The sequence below is a fragment of the Pholcus phalangioides genome, unplaced genomic scaffold (genome assembly GCF_987345545.1).
Source record: "Pholcus phalangioides strain wild (caught in Gottingen) unplaced genomic scaffold, Ppha-v1.0 ptg000019l_1, whole genome shotgun sequence".
NCBI lineage: Eukaryota > Metazoa > Arthropoda > Arachnida > Araneae > Pholcidae > Pholcus > Pholcus phalangioides.
In genome coordinates, this window is record NW_028301612.1 from 7,392,669 (window position 1) to 7,416,541 (window position 23,873).

Sequence of the window (23,873 nt, forward strand, 5' to 3'; positions counted from 1 at the left end):
ATTAAATTCGAATTAACAAAAAAAATTAATAAAAATTTCGAACTGAAGAAAATTTTAAATTAATAATTTTATTAAAATAATTTTAAATAAATAATTAATTTAAATTATTATAAATTAATAATTTAAAATTAAGAAATAATTTCAAACCATTCAAAATTATGAATAGCCTAATGAAAGAAATTGTCTGAGAACTAATGTAAATTCAGAATCGATGAATCACAAAACCCGATAAAAATTCAGAATAAATGAAAGAAATATCTATAGAATTGAAGGAAATTCTGAGTAAATCTGAAAAAAAAATTACTCCAAAATTTATGGAAATTTTAGAGTTGACAGAAATTCAGAACTGATGAAAATTCAGAATGAACAGAAATAGATGTAAAAAAAATACTTCTAGAATTAAAGAGAATTCAGAATATAAATGAAAGAAATAACTCCAGAATTCACAAAGATTCAGAATATCTGAGTAGAATAAATGAAACAAATACTTTGTCAATTGATGAAAATTCAGAATTGAGGAAAAATCTAAATTTACGAAAGAAATTATCATTACCGCGAGTGCAAGGTGCAATGCGACCGCACCTGTTGCACACCCATGAAAGCGGCTCTAAATACAGTATTGGTTTACGTGTATAACAGGGCTACACAAATAGAAAAATATTTAGGCGTCAGCTAAACTTCTTAGGAGCCAAGCTAAGTATGATTTTGCTAAACAAACGTGGTCCTGAATAATGTTTTTTTCGACTTTTCTGGAATTTCATAACTTCATCCCATGTTAAAAATCACATACAGAAAACTTTAGGCTCCAATATTGATTTTCTAGTCACCATGGCTACCTCACACTTGTTGAGCCCTGATGTATACAATTATTTTTCACCAAATTGAATTTAAAAAAACTGACATTTTCATATATTTGCTGAATATCATAAATTCTGAATACAGAAACTGCAGGACTCCTTCCTCATTATCACTATACACATATCATATTAATTAATAACTTGTGACCGCAATGGGGTGGGGGGGGGGGGGGGTGGGGAATGTCATGTAAGAAAATTGTTTTTAAAAAATTAAATTCATATGCACTGTATTTATTGAAGTAGTTGATCCATTCATTTGAAAATGGATTTGTAAAGCAGGGCACTTTTTTGAGAGTTTTATAATAAATGCACTGGAATCAAACTGAATAGAAATGTTCGACCGTGTATGTGTGTTTATGTTGATACAAAGGGTAGATTTTTCCTTTAAAATCTGAAAAAAAAATGCTTCCAGACATAATAATACACCTTCTTTCATTGGGGAGGGCGATATGCGTATGTGCGGAGCTAGACTTGAGGTGACTCAAGGAATGGGGAATGCAATCACTGTGATTTTCCCCCCATATTTTTTCTTCCACATCAGATAACAATATCAGGGGTCTATCCAGGCTCTTTTGTAGAGTCCTGTTTTTGTGAAAATTTTCCTTACTTTTGTGATATGGGACATTATTTTTGTGAAAGTGAGTGATTTTTTGGGAAGCGAAATAATCCAGTTAACCTATTACAAAAGAAATGAAATGCTAAATTTATGGTTTTTATCATTCATTTTTATTTTGTGAAGGGTCCGGAAAATGGACCCAGATTTCGGTTGGACAGATGAATATACACCATGAATATAGCGAGATTCTACCATTTAAGCCGAAGGTACATTCTACCGAGGTGTAGACAGAAATTTTTTTCGCACTGACACATGTTATGGGCATCAGAAGGCTCAACCCGGCATTCAAATCATATGCTACAGCAGAGCCTTGATTTATGGAGGGGGGGGGGGAATTAGGTTCAAGATCAGATTAGGAAATGAAATCCTCGGTTAATAGGGATAATCCCCAGAAAATATGAAAAGGCTGTTGATCACGGGTAAACTTATCTACGAACAAATAAAAATCAAACTTCACTACATGATGGCTATTGTAAAAACTATGTTAAAATACAATAAAAGTCTGTTGTAACAACATTTCATAATCATGAGGGAAACAAATGCAAAATGAACTTCTCATTTTAAGTGAATTTACATTTTTTTGCTGTCAGGTTATAAAATTATAGAAAATTTCTACTTTATCTGCATAGAAATGTCATTTAGATAATTTTGTTCTAATAGTAATGAATGAACAGAACTCTAGTCATGAAAATTATTTTTTGGGATTTCACTGCAGTTGATTGATATCCCATGTGTATGACGGGGAAGACCCCCCACAAAAAAAGAAGTGGGAGAGAGAGGGAGTTAAATAAATTTGACTTTTCAGAGTCCATTCTTAGTAAAAATACCTCAGAGAGTAATTTTAATGAGCAGCTTGTGCGATGAGATAAGAATCACCATGTCTAATTCTTGAAGTGAGAGAAGGAAAAATTAGCATTGTGGAGATTGGTTTTGATACTATTGCGAATGATTGCTAATTTTAAACTTGCTATAACCAATTATTTTTTTGTATCTTTAAAATTACCTACTTGCAATCACTATCACTTGTTATAACGGACTTCTACTGTATTTTAAAACCCCCAGTTTGAATGTTTTTCTTGTCCATCTGATCTTAATCTGCCCCTGTACATCCAATGTCTTCATTGGTGTGACATAAAAGTTCTCAACCAAATTCATTCAAGCCTACATTAACCTACACTCTAGAGGAAAGAACTTGATGTGATGTTAATGCATATCTATAAACACTGAAGACTAACATGGTAAGTCTAGCAAGCCCAAACTCCTAATATTTTTTTTGTTGCAGTGCTACTGGTGAATACAGCTTACAGGGAGCATTTTACAAGAGTGACAGAAACGAAAATAGGGAGGAATGTGGGTGAAGATCTACTAAAGGAGGCAAGAAGAAGTGGTCCCCATGATTATATTTGTACAGGGTTCAACATCTAGTAAGGAAGACCCCCCAAGTGAGTGAATAAAATTTGAATGAAAACTATACCACAACATAGCAGGACCCATAAATTTCAACTTGTGACGATTCATACAGAAACGATTAGAAAATATCAAGATTCATCTATATCAATGATGAGAGAAAAAAAATCCAGAAGCGTATGCATAAATAAATTTAAACAATCAAATTTTGAATGTCTAGCCTGCTGACTAAAATGTGAATTATTTACAAACAGCAATGGTGGATGGCCTAAATCACTTTTGTAATTTATGTAAGTTTTGATTATTTATAAAAATCCCACACCAAGGAGTTACGACCAATTGAAATGAGCATTTTTAATCAAATAATTGTGACATATCAGATGAACATTATGATGTACTTAATGAAAAAAAGTCATAGAAATCAAACCAATTATATAGTGCTGTGCTCAAAACGGAGGTTGGTCATCACGGGCCACCATTCATTCACATGGAAATTAAAATAATTAACTGAAGAAAATATACATAAATAGAGGTTAACATCTATGACAAATACAATATAATAGCATAAATAAAATTCTATCTCACTCTTGAAATATATCCAACAAGCTCATCCCTGTGAATGCCATGAAAATTGTGCACAGGGCAAAAAAAAGAGACATGCTCTTTAGTGTCTAGTTCTCATAAGGAAAGATTGTAGAGGATGAGAATAGAGAGGATGCAGTTTCATACACGTTTTCTTCCAAAATATAGCCATATGTTCAACAAATTCAATCAGATGTTTGATTTTCTTCCTCTTTCAGAACACTACTTCACAATTTTTTTTTCAACAAAACTTTGAAAAAGATCATTTTCAACATATATTTACATGATATACTCTTCATATCCACATGAAACATCATTCGATCAATAAATACACAATATTTCACAATGATCGTTAATAGCTCTTTAAATCTTTTTTCTCCCATTCTCTTGATTATGCACAACATGACAACAACAACAACAACAACATGCGATAAAACTCATGCATGGAAATCCATGAGCAATAAAAACTTCAGAATAGATGGTATAAAGAAGGTTAAACCCACCTTCAGTGGTGCTCATGGCCAACCCAAATAGAGGCTATAATCGATAGTCAACCGTAAAATATCCTCTCAAAAAAATATTCAAAAACAGCAGAAAATTCAATGACTTCAAGAGCATAGTTCAGATTTCAGTCTCAAAATTTGTCGCAATATTTCGGAAAATGATGGCCGTTCGTGCGAGTCTTTTTCCCAGCACGATCTCATCAAGGAATAAACGTCACCAGGGCAATTTGCAGGGATCCCAAGACGTTGCCCTTGTTGTAGAGCTTCATTCAGGGATGTGTCTGGAACACCAGGAATTTCAGGATTTTCTCCATAGGAGAACATCTCCCAGAGTGTAATGCCAAAACTCCAAACATCAGATTTGTGCGAAAATTTCCCTTTTGTAATGCTTTCGAGTGCATACCTATAAACATACAAGGTTAGCAAATATTTTATATACAGTGAAACCTAACTACAACGATACTTGTAACAATAAATGCCTCCACAACAGTGGTTCTCGAACTTTTGTCTTTCTCATGTTTTACTGATTATTCAGGAAAATTGAGATGAAAAAAAAATTGAATTTTTCAATTCTTTGAATACAAATTATACTGCAAGTTTCTTTTTTTTGATTAGTTATTATATTCTTTTTCATTTTGATTGAGGAAAAACACCACTAATGGTAAATATTTTACATTTCGTTTACATTTGTCGCTTGTTTTAGTATCATTGGGCCAGAACTAGATGGTGGCAAACTTTAGGGGGGGGGGGGCACAAGTTTTATGAAAGAACAAAAATATTGTAAAAAATAATAAGAGTTTTCCATAGGTGGGGGCAGAAAAATCATGTTTGCTCTCCACAAAAAATTCTAGTTATAGCCCTGTTATTAACATGTTGCGGTTGGATTTGATTTAGTCCTGTGCATGCCTTAGAAAAAAACGTCAGAAGATATAATTAATGGACCTAGAAACATAATGTTGTTCAGCTGGAATTAACAAGTGGAGAAGACAATTCATTGAATCATTTATTTTCTCAAATTTCAAAAAATAATTGTTTTTAAGTTGGTCTATTTTTGAATAAATTAAAAAAGGAGAAACTACTGATCGACCACAGCCAAAAAATGAACTAATGTTTAAAAGAATTTAAAAAATTAATGAATAATCAAAATATAATTATAAAAAACTAAATTTTCTAACAAATAGTAAATACATCATTCGGGGGGGGGGGGGGGGGTTGTGCAGGAAAAGGTAAATAATATTTTACTGGTGGGGGGGGGGGGTGGTGCCAGATGAGAAAAATTTTACGAACCACTGCTCTACAACAATATGTATTTTTCCGGTTCCCAGAGTATTATTAAATCAAGATTTAACTGTATAAATTGAGTTTAAGTGAAATTTAAAATTTATATGTATTTCACATAGGTTAGAAAACATTACTGAAATCACCAATTGATTGACAATAATTATTTCATATGTTATCATTAGGGGTATCACAGATTTTTATGACTTGAAAATATTAAAAATATGCAAGCATTTCTGATCTAAAAAAAACATGAAAATATGACCTTATAATTTTCTCATTATTTCATCTTTTTTTTCAGTTACTGATCCTTTTTATCTTATTAAAATAAAAAAATAAACATAAATACACCAATTCACTATTTTAATTAAAATTGTCTCTCATCAGATTCAAATGAAAACCCATGCCTACCTTACACACAACAACTGTTTTTTGGTACGTTCTAGAATCTTAGTGAATTTCATGAGATGCAGTTTTATATGTTAAGAAAAAAGATTTAATCTTTAGTTTCTTCCAAGAGATATTTGAGGAAACTACATGGCAAATAACTTTTTTTGAAAATTCTATAAAAATAAGAGATAAATTGGAGAGCAATATTTGAAAGCTTGCCATAAAGCAGACATCTAGTTTCTGCAATCTTGTTTATTGTTTCTCAAGCTGAACTCTAATGTTCCTGCACATTAGATCGGTTTTTGTGCTAGAACTTTAATATATTTAACAAAATAAAATATAGTGGTACTATCAATCCTCCTTCATTTACACAGAGCAGAACTTTGATCTAACATCATCAAGCAATTTATTGTCATTTTATCCTCTTTCAGATGAGAGTTGAGCCAAAAGTGAGTGTATGTTCCATGCCTTACTGATACACCTAACCGTCTGTGTATTCATCCAGTATTGCACGTGAAGTTAGTGCTGCTATCTGTATTTCAAATTTTGAGTGAAGTGTAATGCTTGAAATATAAAATTCAAACATAAATGCTTCAAAACACAATGCAAAAAACCTTGTTATAGAGCTTTGAAATTTTACATTAACAAGGGAGCAGTGGCAAAACTAAGTCTGCCCTTCCTGACAAAAATTCCTGTGTTTAGGCATGATGAAAATGCATCAAGTGCACAGGTTGAGTGTCTGAATGAATATCTTTTGAAAATGCTTGACCAACCATTCAGAAAAACAATAACACAAAAATCCTCAAGAAAAAAAATGGCCACTGGAAATGCAAAAGTTATTTTCCAAAAAAAAAAAAAAAAAAAAAGACAAGAATTCATAGTATAAATGCATAACTGCATCTCTGAAGAAAATGCCCACAGATTACAATTTCCTTTAAAAAAAACCACTCAAAAATGCTTAAAATATGACCAATAGCATAAAATGCCCAAAATGTGACTAGTCATAAAAAAATAAGACATGTCATAAAAACCTGAGCCATAGTTACCATTAATAAGCATGCTATAATTAAGTAATATTGTCTATAAAAAACCAGAGCGAGTAGTCAAAAGTATTTTATATAATGGGTGATGGGCTTGAGCTTATTGCAGAATAAATTATAGAATTGCTCAGTTGATGTTAAAAATATCCTGGGTGCTGAAGCACAAGCAGCACACCTGGCTCATATGCCACTAAATGAGAGTTTTTCCACAGACAATAACAAATAAGAATAGTTCAAAATGCTCTGAACTCATTACATAAAAATTATTTTACCATCGTATCGGCAGGTTCCGTTCAGTCCTCATTCGATAATAATGGTCTTCTGTAAATTGAGCCAAACCAAAATCACTTATTTTGACATGTCTCTCAGAAGCAACTAGAATATTTCTCGCAGCAAGATCTCGATGCACTATGTGTTTGCGCTCCAAATATTCCATACCCTATAAACAGAAGAAGAAGAAACAACCTCATGCATTAAAAGTAACAGATAATAACTATGCTTATAGGATTCCAATTATAGTTTTAATGAAGAGGCATGAATGAATGAATGACAGAACTTTGCCACTTGACTTATCCCGTTGCCAAGATCTCTTCCAGCTCAGCTTCATGGAAGAGTCTGGAACACTTAATGAAAAGGCAGGAGTGGTGTCTATGCGGATATTTCTAAAGGTAACTACTACTGGGAAAGTGATTATTCATGGGAAAGAATTGAAATGAATGTATTGAATGAATGTACCAAAATATAAATTTTCATTTTTCAATGATATTTTTTAATTTAGTGGAGCTTACTGCACAAATGTAAATGTAGGTAAATTATGTTAATTAGGTTAAAAAATGTTATCAATATAAGTTAATGCAAATTTTTTCATATCACCATACAGGGTGGATGGGGTGTCTCCAAAAATAACAGGAATCACCTTACGGTAACCAGAACATCAGTAACATGCAGTTCTCCCACTAGGCAAGCTTAAAACCTCTCATCCTGAACCTGAATCAATGTGCCAAGTGACGTTGCTTGGGAAGGTAGTTTTTGGCATCCATGAATTTTTTTCCATGGAAGTTGTTCAGCCTGTCCTTTGTTTTTGGTCAGGGCAAACTAACAGGAAAGCACAGGGCTGTGAAGTTTTGCATTCTGCTCAGGAAAAAAACAGCAGAAACAGTTGGGATGTCAGAAACAGCTTATGAAAATGCTGCTATGGGTAAAACTCAAGTGTACGCATGCTTTTTTACAAGCTAGCTGCTAAGATTGCACAACAGTGTGAGAAGAAAAGACCCGATTTGTGAGATACAGGCAACCTGTTTCTGCATCATGACAATGCTTTGTTGCACACATCCTTTACAGTGTGCCAATTGTTAACAAGAAACAGTATGACTCTTGTGCTTTAAAGTTGGTTTAAAACATAACAAACCTGTGAATTTGGTCTAAAGTTTGATTCTAATGATGAAATATATGAAAATGAGCTTGCAAATCAAAGAGATGACATAGTTATAATAATAGAATCGGCTGGATTTGAGGATGTAGATATAATAATAAGCATGCATGAAAAATGCTTGAATCCCACTATTACTAATTTTTATCAAACTCAGTTTTCAAGACAAATGGCTGCTTTTTTTTTTTTAAACACACTGACTATAGCATCAGAATTGAAATAGAAAAAAAAATCATTCCAATGAGAATAGAAATTTCATATTTGCAAGAGGTATTTTGAAATTAATAATCAGGTGAAGAATGCTGCCACTAAGATGAATCTTGGCGGTTTCATTGAAAAAATATATGAAGCAATCATCTCAAGAATTTCAGAAGAGTAGCCCCCCCCCCCCCCACACACACACAGGCTAGAACTATATAGTCCATTTGTCATTCAATCAAAGACTGTCAGAAATATATAGCATTTACAAAATAGTACTAATTCATTCATCCAATGCAGATTTATCTATTTTATTTATAAGCTTGAATAATTCAATAATTTTTTATTTTATTTTATTTTACTAGAGCCCCCCCCCCCCCCCCCCCAATTGCTATCTTACCTATACTGAATTCCACTCAATTTACACAATATTTCATCTTAGCCGATCATTTTGTAGAACCAATTAATCGCACAAAGCGAGGGATGCCCGCAAATGAGAATCACTGTTCATAAACCAATATTTTAAGAGTGTTGAGAGGACTATTTGTTAAATACAAATTTTAACCTCACAGTCATGATAGCTTTTGAAAATGAGAAAATTCCAATGTAACTGACTCAAAATGAGTACAAAAACAATAGACAGCTTTTAGGAACCTACTGTGGCATCCCCCCCTTTTCAGAGGAAACAAGAATCATGCCATAGTCTCATTATGTATCATTGCCCAATCTAAAAATATATTTTTCAACTGTGTTTTTTCTTAACTTGTGTAAATGAGTGATCTAAAATATATAAACCTAAAAATAATGACCCTGCAATATACATTGAGGTGTGGCTGTATATTCCTCTGAACAATAAAGAATATTTTACATAAAACAGTTTATAAGACAGAGAGATGATAAAAAAGCAATGAATGCAGAAATCTAATGAATAAAGATAAAAGAAAAAAAAAATCTATAAACATACCTCAGCAACATCAGCAGCAAATTTCAAGAGATGCTTACACCCAAGCTTGTTTCTTTGCATTTGCAAATAAGCTAATAAACTTCCCAACCTTAAATACTCCATGACTAGCATCAACTCTGGATCTATGAAAATTAATAATGATAATTACTGTTAGTGAATTCAGCATTGAATTGAAATGAATTCAAGATGTCCATACAGAGCAAAAACAGATGCAAGCAAACAATTCATTGTCTCAATTTCTTTCATGACAAAAACTTGCACTGCAAAGGATTTCCAAAAATTTCAGCTTTAATGTCTCTGAAAGCTCATTATTTGTCCCATCTAACTCATTAAAAGCTAAAAATTGAAAAAAAAGATATCATTAGCTTATTTTAAATAGGCTTCATGCAAGGAGATAATGTTTTTATATTTCCAATAAGCATTTATGAGCTCTCACTGAGAAATTTCAGTCAACAAATATCACTTTTCAAACGTTCAAAACTACATTAAGGATAGATATTTTCTGAATGTTATGCCAGGTGAACTCGGAAAGGAAAAATCCCCTGGGTTCCCTGGGAACCTGGGGAATTGAACCCAGGTTCTCTTGTAAATTGTGCTACCATAGATACCACACTGGAGACATGAACTTTCCTTCCTTATTTTGAGTACTGTGGTATGAGGCGCTGAAGCAGGAGTATTAGTAGCCCAGTTAACTTCAGCTAATGCCCCCAACTCAGGTGGACCGATATAGAGGATGAGAGCTTTTTCTCAGCCAAATATATCAAGGAAATATACCTTTTCTGAACATTATGCTAAGGTAAACTCGGAAACGAAAGTCACCTGGTTTCAGTCAAAAATTGAACCCAGGTCCTCTTGCAAACTCTGCAAATTCACTACCACATACACAAGTGGAAACACGACCCTCCTCCTTCCTTAGATCGCACTGTGGTGTGAAGCGCTGAAGTAGAGGCATTAGTAGTATCACTATACTTCAGCAAATGCCCCTCCCACCAACGGGATGGTTAAGGTTTGTAAAAGGACCTAGGTTTGCTTCCCGGCAGAGACTAGGTGAGTTTTCTTTGCCGGTTCACCTCAGTATGAAAACTCCTCTAGAAAAGGTCTATGTCTTGATGTATTAGGCTGAGAAAAAGCCATCTCACTCACAGCTACCATTAGCCACAATGTTTTCGGGATTGAAACATATCTTGATATTTTGACTACATTTACTGCAGGCACAACACAATCATTACACTTCATTTATAGTTTGAAAAACAGATGGTAGCAGAAAATCCATGAACACAACACTAGATACATACTCAGACCGTTTGGTATGTATATATATACACACTTATATTACAACTGCTTCGATTAAATTTTGAATGGAGATAGATCAGAGTTGTGTGCTCTATGTGAAAAAAGCAGACACAACAAATAGTATAAAACCTATAAGAAAAATTTGAATAGTTTGACAGAAAAATAGGAATATGTCTCTCTGAGCATGTTTTGAGCTGCAACAACAGTAAAGCCTTGCATTACGACTTTGTAACTTGGAACAAAATTGTTACTTGGCATACAAGCATAAAATTGTAAACAAATTTTGACTCAATAAATGAGTAATGTCTCATGAGAGGTATGTATGGTCTAGAGATCTTGCATATTCGCATTGTCTATTGACTTCCTCTCACTGTGGGCAAGGCCATCTCAACAGATTTCAATGGATAGGATTCAAGAAGTTTTTGGGGTCCTTTTTTATTATTTCGATAAAAAAAGAAAAATTGTCACATTATGAATATTGATAGAAACATTTAATAGGCTAGGGATTCTCGTTTGACTAGTAGTCATATTCCCAGACCCACATTTGTTAACACGCCACTGACTATAGGATTGAATTTCATAGCATATGTGCATGAAAGTATTGAATGCTTCACCCTTCTAGCTGTCTGTTAATGCACATAGAGATTTCAAAATGAAGATTTTTCTCCTTTGGACCATCCTAAAAATGCTGCAGCATAAAACAAGTAGAAATACAATGCAATTGGATACATGCATATAAGTACTACTTACTAAGCCACACACGCACCTCGTCCATATTCCTCTGCAGAATTTCTAAAGAATTGGTACATGTTGGAATGTGAGTGTCCATGTTGTGAACCTAATGAGAATCTTGTTTCTGTGTAATGCTTGTTATAGTGCTGCTATCTGCCTCCTATTTTTTGAACTATGAGTGAAGAGTAATGATTGAAGATTTTACTGTTGTAGGCTTGTTGCTCTCTGTGCAAGACATTTTAACGGGGAGATTGGCCTGTACTGAAGGTTGGAATGAAAGAAACACAGGAGAAGCACAGTTTTAAGACGACATTGCTCTTATCTTCTTCTTTGAGAAATAGTGTAAGGTGCTGGTTTCTGATAATTCATTTTTTTTTTCCTTCATTCTTACACATTTTTCTATATCTTATTTACCAGAAATTTCAATACTTGAATTATAGTGAATATGATGAGTTCTTACTACAGACACATACATTTTCATGGCTCATTTCAATTCACCCAATAGCAAACTTCAATTTGATATACTTTTGCCAAACAGAATGGAAATGCGGACTGAATAAGGAATTTCAATTTATTATTTGAAGAGAAACTTTGACTACTTTCTAATTCAAAGAAATTCTTAACACATTTCAAAGATAAATTTTTTGTGTGTTTTTTGAATACAATATTCTGAAGATGGCTCTACATTTTAGGGCTCAAACCAGCAAAAGAAAGAAAAAAGATTTATCTTTAAAACAAGTTTTTTTTTTTAAATTCTAATTTGTCAAATAACATTGAGATCAGACAATAAATCCTATGCAATATTTCAACAAAAAAAAAATACCACACAAATTTGTTCACAAAAATGCCAGAGAAACTGAAATCACCTTCGACTAAGCCTTTGATTTCAACAATATTTTTATGCCTAAGACTTTTCATGATCTCGATCTCCCTTTTCAGATCTGTAAAGCATTCAGCTGATTGGTCAGTCATCTTGATACGTTTCACAGCAACCTCCTCAGACGTTAAACCACCACAATGAGTTAATGTCGCTCGAAGAACTTCACCGTAGAAACCCTATAATAGAGTTTCTTTAAAGATTAGAACACTAAATCCTGAACAAAATATGTAAATACATATATAAAGTATTTTCAACCCAAAACTGAATAGCAAAACTCAAAATTGCAAAACGATTATGGCAAATACATTGTAATTAGATACAAGAAGTAAAAAAAAAGAAGAAAAATTGTACAGTGTTTAATGAATGTATATATGCGTGAATTATATAGGATAAGCATAGATATAGATAGGACTTATGTGATAAACATAAACTCAACCCAGTTAACATTATTGCTCCTATAGAGAGGTCGATTTCACTTAGTAAGATACAACACGAACAGAAAGACACCCTGAGACACCTTTTATCCAACATCTTAGTGCATAACGATCAGATGAGTAATAAGAAGTTCTCAGTAGGCTATTCATGGGATGAATATGAAAGAATTAAGAAACTACAAGGCCACCAAAAATATTGTGATTTCTAAAGCAGATAAAGGGGGTCAAATTGTGGTAATGCCTAAAGAGCAATACTCTGAGCTGATGGTATCACATTTTGAGTGGCCCATATAAAGAATTGAAGAAAGATCCATCCGATTCCCACTTGAGAGAATTGAAAGAGGTGGTAAAATCAAGTCTCTCTCTTCCCGATCATGTATAAAAGAATGTTATTACATCAAATGCCATTTCTTCATGGATCTATGGCCTACCCAAAGTGCACAAACAAACATTATCTCTCCGTCCTATAGTCTATAACATAGGTACAGCTTCATATAACCATCCCTTGTTTCCATTGCCTCGCCACTCACTAAATCAAATAATAACACGGTTAGAAATTCATCAAGCTTCACTCACATCATACATACAATTGAACCCAAACAGTTTAACCATGGTATCTTTAGACGTAGTCTCAATGCTCACTAATATTCCCATAACTGGTAGTATTCAATGTCTAGAACGATGGCTTAAAACACTCAATTTCTAAAACTCTCAGCGTTTCGTACTTTTGTCGCGAGAGCATTTAATATTTTCTCAGATCGAAACACATTAGACAATGAACTTGAAACCATCAGAGCAATTGCTAAAGAGGAGGTTCAACACCAAGATTGCTGACAAAAATTCATGAAACCAGCAAGAGAAACCACTTCGAAAAATATTATTGAGAAGCCACTCAATGAAAGTGTAGTTATACCATACGATCCAAAATCTCACTTAAGATCAAGCAGATTCAAAAAATTTAACCTTACAGCCATACTAATAGTATAACTTTAGTAGCCATACTGCCAACTAAAAACTTTTGTTTCAAATCCCTTATAGATGCTATATCACTGAATAAGCAATGAGACATTTATTATATTTCATGTGGTGACTGCCCGCTTGGCTACATAGGACAAACACAGAGACCCATAAAAACTAGATTAAATGAACATGCTTGTGTGTTAAAAATCAAGAATGTGAAAAATCGACCATAGCCGCTCACTACTGGCAAAAAACCATAGATTCAAATTTCAGGAAGCAAGAATTTTTCACAAAGTGAAATCCATGTCTGATTTAGACTTCTACGCAGGCACATGAATCCGGCCCTCTAAAATGAATTGGTAAACGACAGTAAATCAACACCACCGATTGCATCGCCATGGCTTAAATTCATTATGAGCGGGAATTTAAAGAAAATTTGAATAGACCAATCGGATAGCTCCATGCCAATCAGGTTGTTGCAAAAGACTTACACGCAGGTACTTTGCTTCATTCTTTCAACAACATTTGACTTGAACAGACGTATTGTTTTTTTGCTCCGCTGAGCAACCAAGATTAAGGATTTGGTACTGTGCTGCGGTTGACAATGCCTATATAACACAACAAGTGTCTGGCATAGTTGTTAGATCGGTCACTGCTGCTACAATAGCAGGTTATCGCGATTTAAGTGAGTTTGAACGTGGTGTTATAGTCGGCGCATGAGAGATGGGACATAGCATCTCCGAGGTAGCGATGAAATTTGGATTTTCACGTACGACCATTTCACGAGTGTACCGTGAATCCGGTAAAAAATTGAATCTATGACATCGCTGCGGCCGGAAAAAGATCATGCAAGAACGGGACCAATGACGACTGACGAGAATCATTAAACATGACAGACGTGCAACCCTTCCGCAAATTGCTGCAGATTTCAATGCTGGGCCATCAACAAGTGTCAGTGTGCGAACCATTCAATGAAACATCATCGATATGGGCTTTCGGAGCCGAAGGCCCACTCGTGCACCCTTGATAACTGCACGACACAAAGCTTTACGCCTCGCCTGGGCCCGACAACACTGACATTGGACTGTTGAGGACTGGAAACAAGTTGCCTGGTCTGACGAGTCTCGGTTCCAATTGCTTGGAGCTGATGGACGTGTATGGGTATGGAGACAACCTCATGAATCCATGTACCCTACATGTCAACAGGGGACTGTTCAAGCTGGTGGAGGCTCTGTGATGGTATGGGGCGTGTGCAGTTGGCGTGATATGGGACCCCTGATACGTCTAGATACGACTCTGACAGGTGACAGGTACGTAAGCATCCTGTCTGATCACTTGCACCCATTTATGTCCATTGTGCATTCCGACGGACTTGGACAATTTCAGCATTACAATGCGACACTTCACACGTCCAGAATTGCTACAAAGTGGCTCCAGGAACACTCTTCTGACTTTAGACACTTCCGCTGGCCACCTAAATCCCCAGACATGAACATTATTGAACATATCCGTGATTCCTTGCAACATGCTGTTCAAAAGAGATCTCCACCCCCTCTTACTCCTACGGATTTATGGACAGCCCTGCAGGATTCATGGTGTCAATTACCTCCAGCACTACTTCCGACATTAGTCGAGTCCATGCCACGTCCTGTTGCGGCACTTCTGCGGGCTTGCTGAGGCCCTACACGATATTAGGCAGGTGTACCAGTTTTTTTGGCTCTTCAGTTTATATGTGCAATGCTTATATTACATTGTACTGATGTTCACAATAGGTAATTTAATTATATATAGCTATATGATCTTCACAAAGAGTAATTTAACTACATACAGTATGCTACAATCATAAATACAGGAACAAATATACAATATGACAAGTCTAGTATTTATATATCCTGCTGCTTGAAATATATTCAAAATTCTAAAGTGCTGGTAGGATTTTTGGGTTTCTTGAAGTCAGAAAGTGTATGTTTTTTACATTTATATGTTTGTATCTATGTACATGTTTGTGTCTGCACATATGTAAAAATTGTTTTCATATTCGAAGTTATAGAAAATAAAAATATCAATTATTTACAAAACAAATTAAAAATTTACTTGTCCAAGCGTCCCTTTGATGGTTAACTGTTCCTTGTCAATCACCCAAGAAAGATCACTTGGACTAGGATTGTCTGGCATTTGGTCAGGAGCTCCGCTAAATGGAAGGGAAAAGAAACCATGGTCATGAAGAACATAAAAGAGAGATGTTATATTTTTTCTCCGCAGCATAGCATTGCAGCACATCAAAGAAATAAACTTCCTGGATATTAATGTTGAGATGAACTTTGGACAGAAAAGTTTATTTTCTCCACCCAAAAACTACTATCACTCACTATCACTCTGCTTGGCACATCACCACTGCATGTGCTATGATGATGAAATAAATAGTGGAATCTCTTTATTATATTGATTAGTGCAGGGTTTAACTCCCAGCAGAACTTTCTTTCCGAAATTTATCTTAGCATTAACATTCAGAAAATCCCTTCCTTTGATGGGTTGTAATAATCAAGGAAGTTTCCCCCAATATAAAATCATATATCAAGAAAGAAAAACAATAATATAATCAATACTAAATATATACCCTGAAGAGCCAAAAAAACTGGTGCACCTGCTTAATATCGTGTAGGGCCCCCGCGAGCCCGCAGAAGTGCCACAACATGACGTGGCATGGACTCGACTAATGTTGGAAGTAGTGCTGGAGGTAATTGACACCATGAATCCTGCAGGGCTGACCATAAATCCGTAGGAGTAAGGGGGGTGGAGATCTCTTCTGAACAGCACGTTGCAAGGCATCCCAGATATGTTCAATAATGTTCATGTCTGGGGATTTTGGTGGTCAGCGGAAGTGTCTAAAGTCAGAAGAGTGTTTCTGGAGCCACTTTGTAGCAATTCTGGAGGTGTGGGGTGTCGCATTGTCCTGCTGAAATTGTCCAAGTCCGTCGGAATGCACAATGGACATGAATGGGTGCAGGTGATCAGACAGGATGCTTACGTACCTGTCACCTGTCAGAGTCGTATCTAGACGTATCAGGGGTCCCATATCACGCCAACTGCACACGCCCCATACCATCACAGAGCCTCCACCAGCTTGAACAGTCCCCTGTTGACATGTAGGGTCCATGGATTCATGAGGTTGTGTCCATACCCGTACACGTCCATCAGCTCGAAGCAATTGGAACCGAGACTCGTCAGACCAGGCAACGTGTTTCCAGTCCTCAACAGTCCAATGTCGGTGTTGTCGGGCCCAGGCGAGGCGTAAAGCTTTGTGTCGTGCAGTCATCAAGGGTGCACGAGTGGGCCTTCGGCTCCGAAAGCCCATATCGATGATGTTTCGTTGACTGGTTCGCACGCTGACACTTGTTGATGGCCCAGCATTGAAATCTGCAGCAATTTGCGGAAGGGTTGCACGTCTGTCACGTTTAATGATTCTCGTCAGTCCCGTTCTTGCATGATCTCTTTCCGGTCGCAGCGATGTCGTAGATTTAATTTTTTACCGGGTTCCTGATATTCACGGTACACTTGTGAAATGGCAGTACGTGAAAATCCAAATTTTATCTCTACCTCGGAGATGCTATGTCCCATCTCTCGTGCGCCGACTATAACACCACGTTCAAACCCACTTAAATCTCGATAACCTGCTATTGTAGCAGCAGTGACCGATCTAACAACTATGCCAGACACTTGTTGTGTTATATAGGCATTGTCGACCGCAGCACAGTACTCTGATTGGTTCCATATCTCTTTATTTGCATGTCTGTACCAGTTTTTTTCGCTCTTCAGTTTATAATATAATACACCGCCCATAAAAAAAAAGGTTGTGCGTGCCTTATCTAACTATGCATAGCTTTTTGATTTATCCCACTGTGTTTATTGTGCTTCTTTTTAAACATATCGATTGTGATAGAATTCATGAATCCCCCTCTCCTGGAGGTAATTTTATTGACAACCATATCAGTGAAAAAATTCCGTGATACCACACCACCACCTGGAATTGTCTCTTACTAAACGATACTGGTGCTCCTTGTCAAAGAAGGGCTGAAAAAGGCATAGATTAGAAGAGGCATGTTTTGAACTGGTATTTAAATTGGAATAACATACATAAAATTCTGTCATATGCATATAATATTTTTAATCAAACAGTAGCAAATTAATTAATCAAGCGTCTATGAACTGATTAACCAATTAACTATTACACCAAAGGTTCTCAAACTTCTTCCACCTGATTTCCTTGGCTTTGTCATCCTTTATTTGCGGTTCCCAGAAGTCTTGAAAAGAATCATTTCAAAGCATTCAACTGACACACATCAATAAACCAACTCTTTACAACCCTCTTCCACAGAGGCTGTTCACACCCTGGGATACTTGATGCACACTCTGAGAACCACTGCATTAAACTAATTAAGCACCCCACATAACTCAGCGAGACCAAGGTAAACCAGTCACATATACCAGTGTGCAGTCATGTTGGACTAACATCTCGGGGGATCCAGGATCAAACCCTGTCTGCAAGCACAGTGGTGGTTGCCTGAAAGCAATTTTCAATTTTAAGGAGCAAATCCCAGCTGACCTCAAATTTGGAAAAAGTCTGTATGCAATCAGCAATCAGGTCTACAGCATTTCAAAATTAAACAAGCGAAGACAACAAGCAAAATGACACATCTCACTGCTTGCTTAAGAATTCAGAAGACATATAGCAGAATGAATGCTTCTTAAAACTGATAACCGGCATCCCTCTGAGACAAAATTTCACATCAGGTAGAGAACATATCCACTGCATATTTCAACATCCAGAAATTCATTGGCAGTTCTTAAGAGGAATGTTTGCAAGGCACACATGAAATTTAGTAGTAGTTGCATATACCTTTCATAAGTGCATAACAAGTATGGAAACAATTTGAACTGAGAAGTTGAATTTTGAACAATTTTCAATACTCTGTCTATTGAAAGAGTATTTCATTATCTGAGGTGACACTATGCCCACTATTTGTGATTAATGATAATTTGACTGCATTTTTAAAATTCATACTTGCCAATGAATGCAATGACACAAAAAAAAGAGAAGAGACATTTGTTGAATACTTACGTTGTGTAAGAGCTATTGGATGTAACTGAAGGTGAATCCTTCCCTAGATCTGTGAGTACCGTCAATACTGACTGACCACTAGATCCGCTGGTCACAGATTGGGTTGACAGAGGATTGTACTGGAAGTTATTGTAATTGTTATTGCTGACAGAAACCTGCCACTTGAAAACTTTGTTAAGCAGGTTATTTATTCCCGCTTCTCTGTATGGATGATTTGATGGTGGCGTCGGTGGTTTGGAATCATTACTTTGTGGCAGAACTGGAAAACAGGCTTTGCCCACTGATGCATAAGTATGACTTCTTCTTGAGTTGTAAACTATGGAAATATATCAAATAATCAAAACCTGTACAAAAGAATACATATCAACATAAACTCAAATACAAAAAAATACATACAACTGAAACAAAACTTTGTTTGATCTAATCTTTGAACATTGAAAGCAATTATCAAACATGGAGGTAAAAAGTAAAAATATCTGATACAACCCAGAAAACCTAATATCAAATATTCTTAATGTTTCAAACCCTTTAAACCCCAGTACTTACCTTCATAGAGAATCTGGTTTAGATCTCGTACAATCGCTTGCGGCCTCTTCCTACTGTCAGGATCACATGCCCAACACTCGAGCAAGAGTTTTTGAATATCTGTGTCGCTGTTGATGCTTGCATCTAGTGCATTTCCTTTGACATACCATTCTTTTGCCTAAAAAAACACCAAAGAAAACAGTTACCAGAAAATATTACATAAAAATCACCTTATAGAATTTAAATTGATATACAAATGATACAACTTTTTGATCCTTTCCGTGAATTAATTTGGAAAGCAGCATGATTACTGGAGCCTAGAAAAGTTATTAAAATAACTTAAAGTACAAAAACTTTGGGATCAAGGCAAATAATGACCGACCTCACATAGTTAGTAATAAATTATTTTCCAACAACCATATACAGTGGAACATCCCATAATGGACACCTCCCATTCGCAGACATTTTCTCAAGAAATGTCAATGGGCTTCACATAGGTGCAGTTTCATAGACTTCAAAATCTGTAATTTATCCCGTGATGACACACATCGAAGAAAACATGTCAAACAAATAAAAGGGGAAAACTGGGGACTTTTTCTTGAAATTTCAATGGGTGACCATATATAAGTCCTGTTTTTCCAGGATGCATTTTTCCGTCCTGATTTTTTTAGCAATAATTATCCACTTTGCTTGCTTTAATCATCATATTTGGTGGCAATTATCAATTTTTCTTACTTGAAATCCTGATTTCCCATATTTTTCCTGAGAAAACAGGGTCAGCCTGAAATTGCAAGGACTGGAAGAGCATTCTTTAGGGATTTTCCATTCAAACAAAGCTTAATTTGAGGACTTTTAGGGATTTTTCTATGAAGATACAAAAAATCAGAATAATTAGATTTCTGACTGGAAGATTTAATAAGGCTGAAAAATTGGAAGCATTGGCACCTATGGCTTCAGTATATTTAACTCCCCAAAAACGGACATTCCTCATTAGCGGACAAAATTTTTGGTTTCGAGGGTGTCCATTATCAGGTTCGACTGTATATTGTATTAGAAAAAAAGAGCACCTCCGTTTAAACGTTTGTTAATATTATGGGGGGGGGGGGTCAATTTTAAAGATTTGAAAATTCAATTTAGAGTTTTGTCAACGGCAACTATAGAAAGAATGTGCAACCTCTGATTCATTTGCCAAATTGGGTTTTTTCAAAAGATATCTTTAAAAGTATCATTCTACACAAGATGATATATTTAGGACATAGCACACGTCTATTTTTGAAGTGAGCATATAAACATGCATAGACATTTCAAATTTTTCCTGTTTTTGTTTGCCCTTAAGTGGGGAGGGGGCTATAATTTTTTACATGTTTTCGTTTACATGAAGAAATAATTTATTACATACAATATGGATCAGCGCTGGACAAAACTCCAAAAATTTACATGCCTGGTCGGGCATGCGACTTTAACTAATACATGTCCAAATCAATATTTTTACATGCCGAAAAAATACTCCTAAATATTATAGGATTTACTTATTTAATTGTAAAAATCATTTCTCATTGTTAAAAAGAATGCACAAAATAGCTTTATATAATACTTATTCACATAATGTTTAAAAAAAAAAAATTCTAATGAATGCTCAACATTTTTCATATCTTAATTTAAAATGTTTGATATCATCTGAATCTGCCTCATCAATACCATGACTGTAGACATGAAAACCAGCAGAGTGTTTCACAATGTTATTTGTCTTACTGCTTCTTTTGTCAGAAATTGTCATTAAATTTAAATTAATCATATTTAGCTTAAAATTGTAGTCAAATTTATCAATTTTCGAGCCTCTGATCCTGATCCTCATAAAGATTAATGCGGCCACCAATTGAAAATCTAAGATCAGTCAATTACAATTTTCCATGTTGTTGGTGTCAGAAAAGAAGTCAGTGAGTTACTGTTCATTTTGCTCATGGAATAAGCTGATTTACAGTCCAGGACCGAACTTGGACAGATGCGCGGAGTGAGAGCAGCACCAGGCAAATTAATAAGGGCTGTAAAAATAAAATAGAATTTAAACAAAATGCACTGACTATATAATCCATTGCAATGGCCTAACAAAGTTTGAGGTAGAAAATTAAATAAGAATACTACTAGCTCCCAAATGAAAATTATTTAGGAAGTACCATAAAAAAAAACCTTATTATACAGCATGTCCAGGAAGTACTGATTCAAGCATTTTTCTTCTCAACTGGTTATTGAAACATGAACACACTATTTATAAGCCATAAAAACCTCATATTGGCTTTATTACACACCCATACAGTTCTTGTAGTGAGTGGTAAAATAATTGAACTTGCATCGCTACTGATAATCAAAACATGAAAAGTGTTGGCATTTTTGGTTTTTTTATGTGCCCACGTTGGGCACGTGGTTGAAAAAAATACATAGCAGTAAGAATTTTTACATGTCCCGGGCATGTCGGGCAATAGATTTGTCCAGCCCTGATATGGATGAAATATGGTTCACTGAAAGTTACATTTTGGGTGAAAAACAATTTGGGGAAATTAACTTACAGACATCATGTTTAACAATGACGATATAATGGACACGGCAACTCACTTCTTTAGGACTCAGATTAGCTAATGGTTTTGCTCCATATGAAAATATCTCCCAGAGTGTTGTCCCATATGCATAAACATCAGCCACCATTGATCTTGAGGCAGAAGAGTAGTCGTTATAACATTCCGGTGGGATCCAGTGAATACTATACAGCAATAAACATGATAAATTTAAAAATAATAACAAGCAATAAATGCTAAGATCTCCAATCCATGATGGCCTTATATCTTGAAAAACTCAGATAACCTTATCTTGGTCAACATTTCTTTCTTTTTTGATACAAAAAAAATTCTATATTAAGAAAGAGAAGATTCTTAATATAGATTAAGAATATTATGTTCTTCACTTTCACAGGTATGACAATCTGACACAGACTCCCCTTAATTATATTCTTATCCAAATTTTGAATACATAGAGCATACATGTTTTACAGAAGAAAAAAATATATATGGATTGATCATGAAAACGAATGGGAAGTAACATGTACTCACTCTGCATCACTGTAAGAAATTAGTCCAGGATCTGCAAGCTTTACTTTGAAGGAATTATCCGTATGGTCTGCCACTAATATATTATGACACCTGACCTTCCCATGGCACCACTGTTGTTCTTCCTATGAGAATTGTGATAGGAATCCAGTATAATAGGATTGAAATGACAGATTTTAGAAAAGATCATGCAAAAAAGCAGAAGAAAAAAAACCATTTACATGCATACAAAGAGAAATAAACAATTCTGAATAGTTTTCACACACTGAACACGAGTATTACTATGAAAATTTTCTATTGGCTCTTGTTTTGGAAGTATTGCCATGTTAAATGTTCAAGACATACTTTGCAAGTGGTACTACTGGGCAACAGTGAAGCAGTATTTGACATGAAAATACAGGGTGATTCATAAAAGATGGGAAAAACTTCAAGAGGTGATAGTGCACACCAATACAAACAATTGTCATCAAAGAATGCATGGTCTAACATAAAACGCAAACACGCTAGCACATTTCTAAATGGTAGCTCCGCAAACATTAAGACGACATTCCTATTGAAATTTATTGGGAGAAAAGAACACCATGCATGCAAATATAACCCGGGGAAGAAAAAAACATATGCAAATCCGCATCACAGTGCATATCAGACTGGGAAGCAAGAAAGGATCCAGTTTTGCACAGCTGCCAATGCAAGAGCACAAATGTTTTCGGATTGTGCAACCACCTGTGGGGAAAATACTCATTGTACATTTGTGGTACCTCTGTGGTACTTCTATTTGCAGCTCCGTTAATGAAATACATGCCTGCTTTTTCAGTATTACTAAAGCCATTATCTTGTATGTTACAACTGTTAGAATGGTTGCACATTGAAATAACTTCATAGGGCTGGCGTCCACACCTTTTATTTACTGTGAGGCAGATTTGCATATGGTAATTATTATTCTTCTCCAAGTTAAATATGCATGCATGTGGTGCTCTTTTTCTCCCGATAAATTTCAACAGGAATGACATTTCAACGTTTGTAGAGAAGCAGTTTCAAAACGCACTAGTGGCTTGTGTTTAATGTTAGACCATGCATTCTTCAATGACAATTGTTTGTATTAGTGTGTACTGTATCACCTCTTAAAGTTTTTCCCATCTTTTCTGAATCACCCCGTATACAATTCCGAATGATTTTGACCTCTGATGAATATACAAACATTATCACAAAAATTAGAACTTTGCCTGGTTTTAATTTATACAAAAAATTGACACATTTTTAAGATAAATAAAATTTAATTGGTCGTATGGTCAACACATTTTGGCTCTACATTGGAGGGGTGATGTTTGCCTGGTCGTCCAGAGTGTTCGCCTTTGCATTTTCTGAGTCCGAGTGGTCTTCGGATGTGAATTGGGGCGCCATATGTTGCAGTGTTGAAAATTCTGTCTCGACTGAGGTTAATAAACCCTGTCCAAGCTGAAAAAATAAGTGGCGTGTTCCTTCCATCATTAACGAGAAAATCTTGGCAAGTTCTGATGAAGTATCCCTTGCGAAAATTCAGTTCAGAATTATGTGTTGCTTTTTTAAAA

At 35.3% G+C, this 23,873-nt stretch overlaps 1 protein-coding gene across 1 annotated transcript in view; it reads right to left on the reverse strand.

Annotated features, from left to right (window-relative positions):
• Nucleotides 1-3,214: 3,214 nt before the first annotated feature.
• The window catches only part of hop (tyrosine-protein kinase hopscotch), a 35,616-nt gene continuing 14,957 nt past the window's right edge, over nucleotides 3,215-23,873 (reverse strand). Inside the window, exons 10-18 of the mRNA XM_089248127.1 lie at nucleotides 22,309-22,430; nucleotides 21,818-21,962; nucleotides 19,229-19,385; nucleotides 18,683-18,998; nucleotides 15,658-15,754; nucleotides 12,156-12,345; nucleotides 9,265-9,386; nucleotides 6,946-7,112; nucleotides 3,215-4,368 (exon numbers count right to left, since the gene is read on the reverse strand). Of these exons, the coding sequence (XP_089104253.1) occupies nucleotides 4,071-4,368; nucleotides 6,946-7,112; nucleotides 9,265-9,386; nucleotides 12,156-12,345; nucleotides 15,658-15,754; nucleotides 18,683-18,998; nucleotides 19,229-19,385; nucleotides 21,818-21,962; nucleotides 22,309-22,430 (1,614 nt within the window). The 3' untranslated portion in view covers nucleotides 3,215-4,070. The remainder of the gene's footprint in view (nucleotides 4,369-6,945; nucleotides 7,113-9,264; nucleotides 9,387-12,155; nucleotides 12,346-15,657; nucleotides 15,755-18,682; nucleotides 18,999-19,228; nucleotides 19,386-21,817; nucleotides 21,963-22,308; nucleotides 22,431-23,873) is intronic.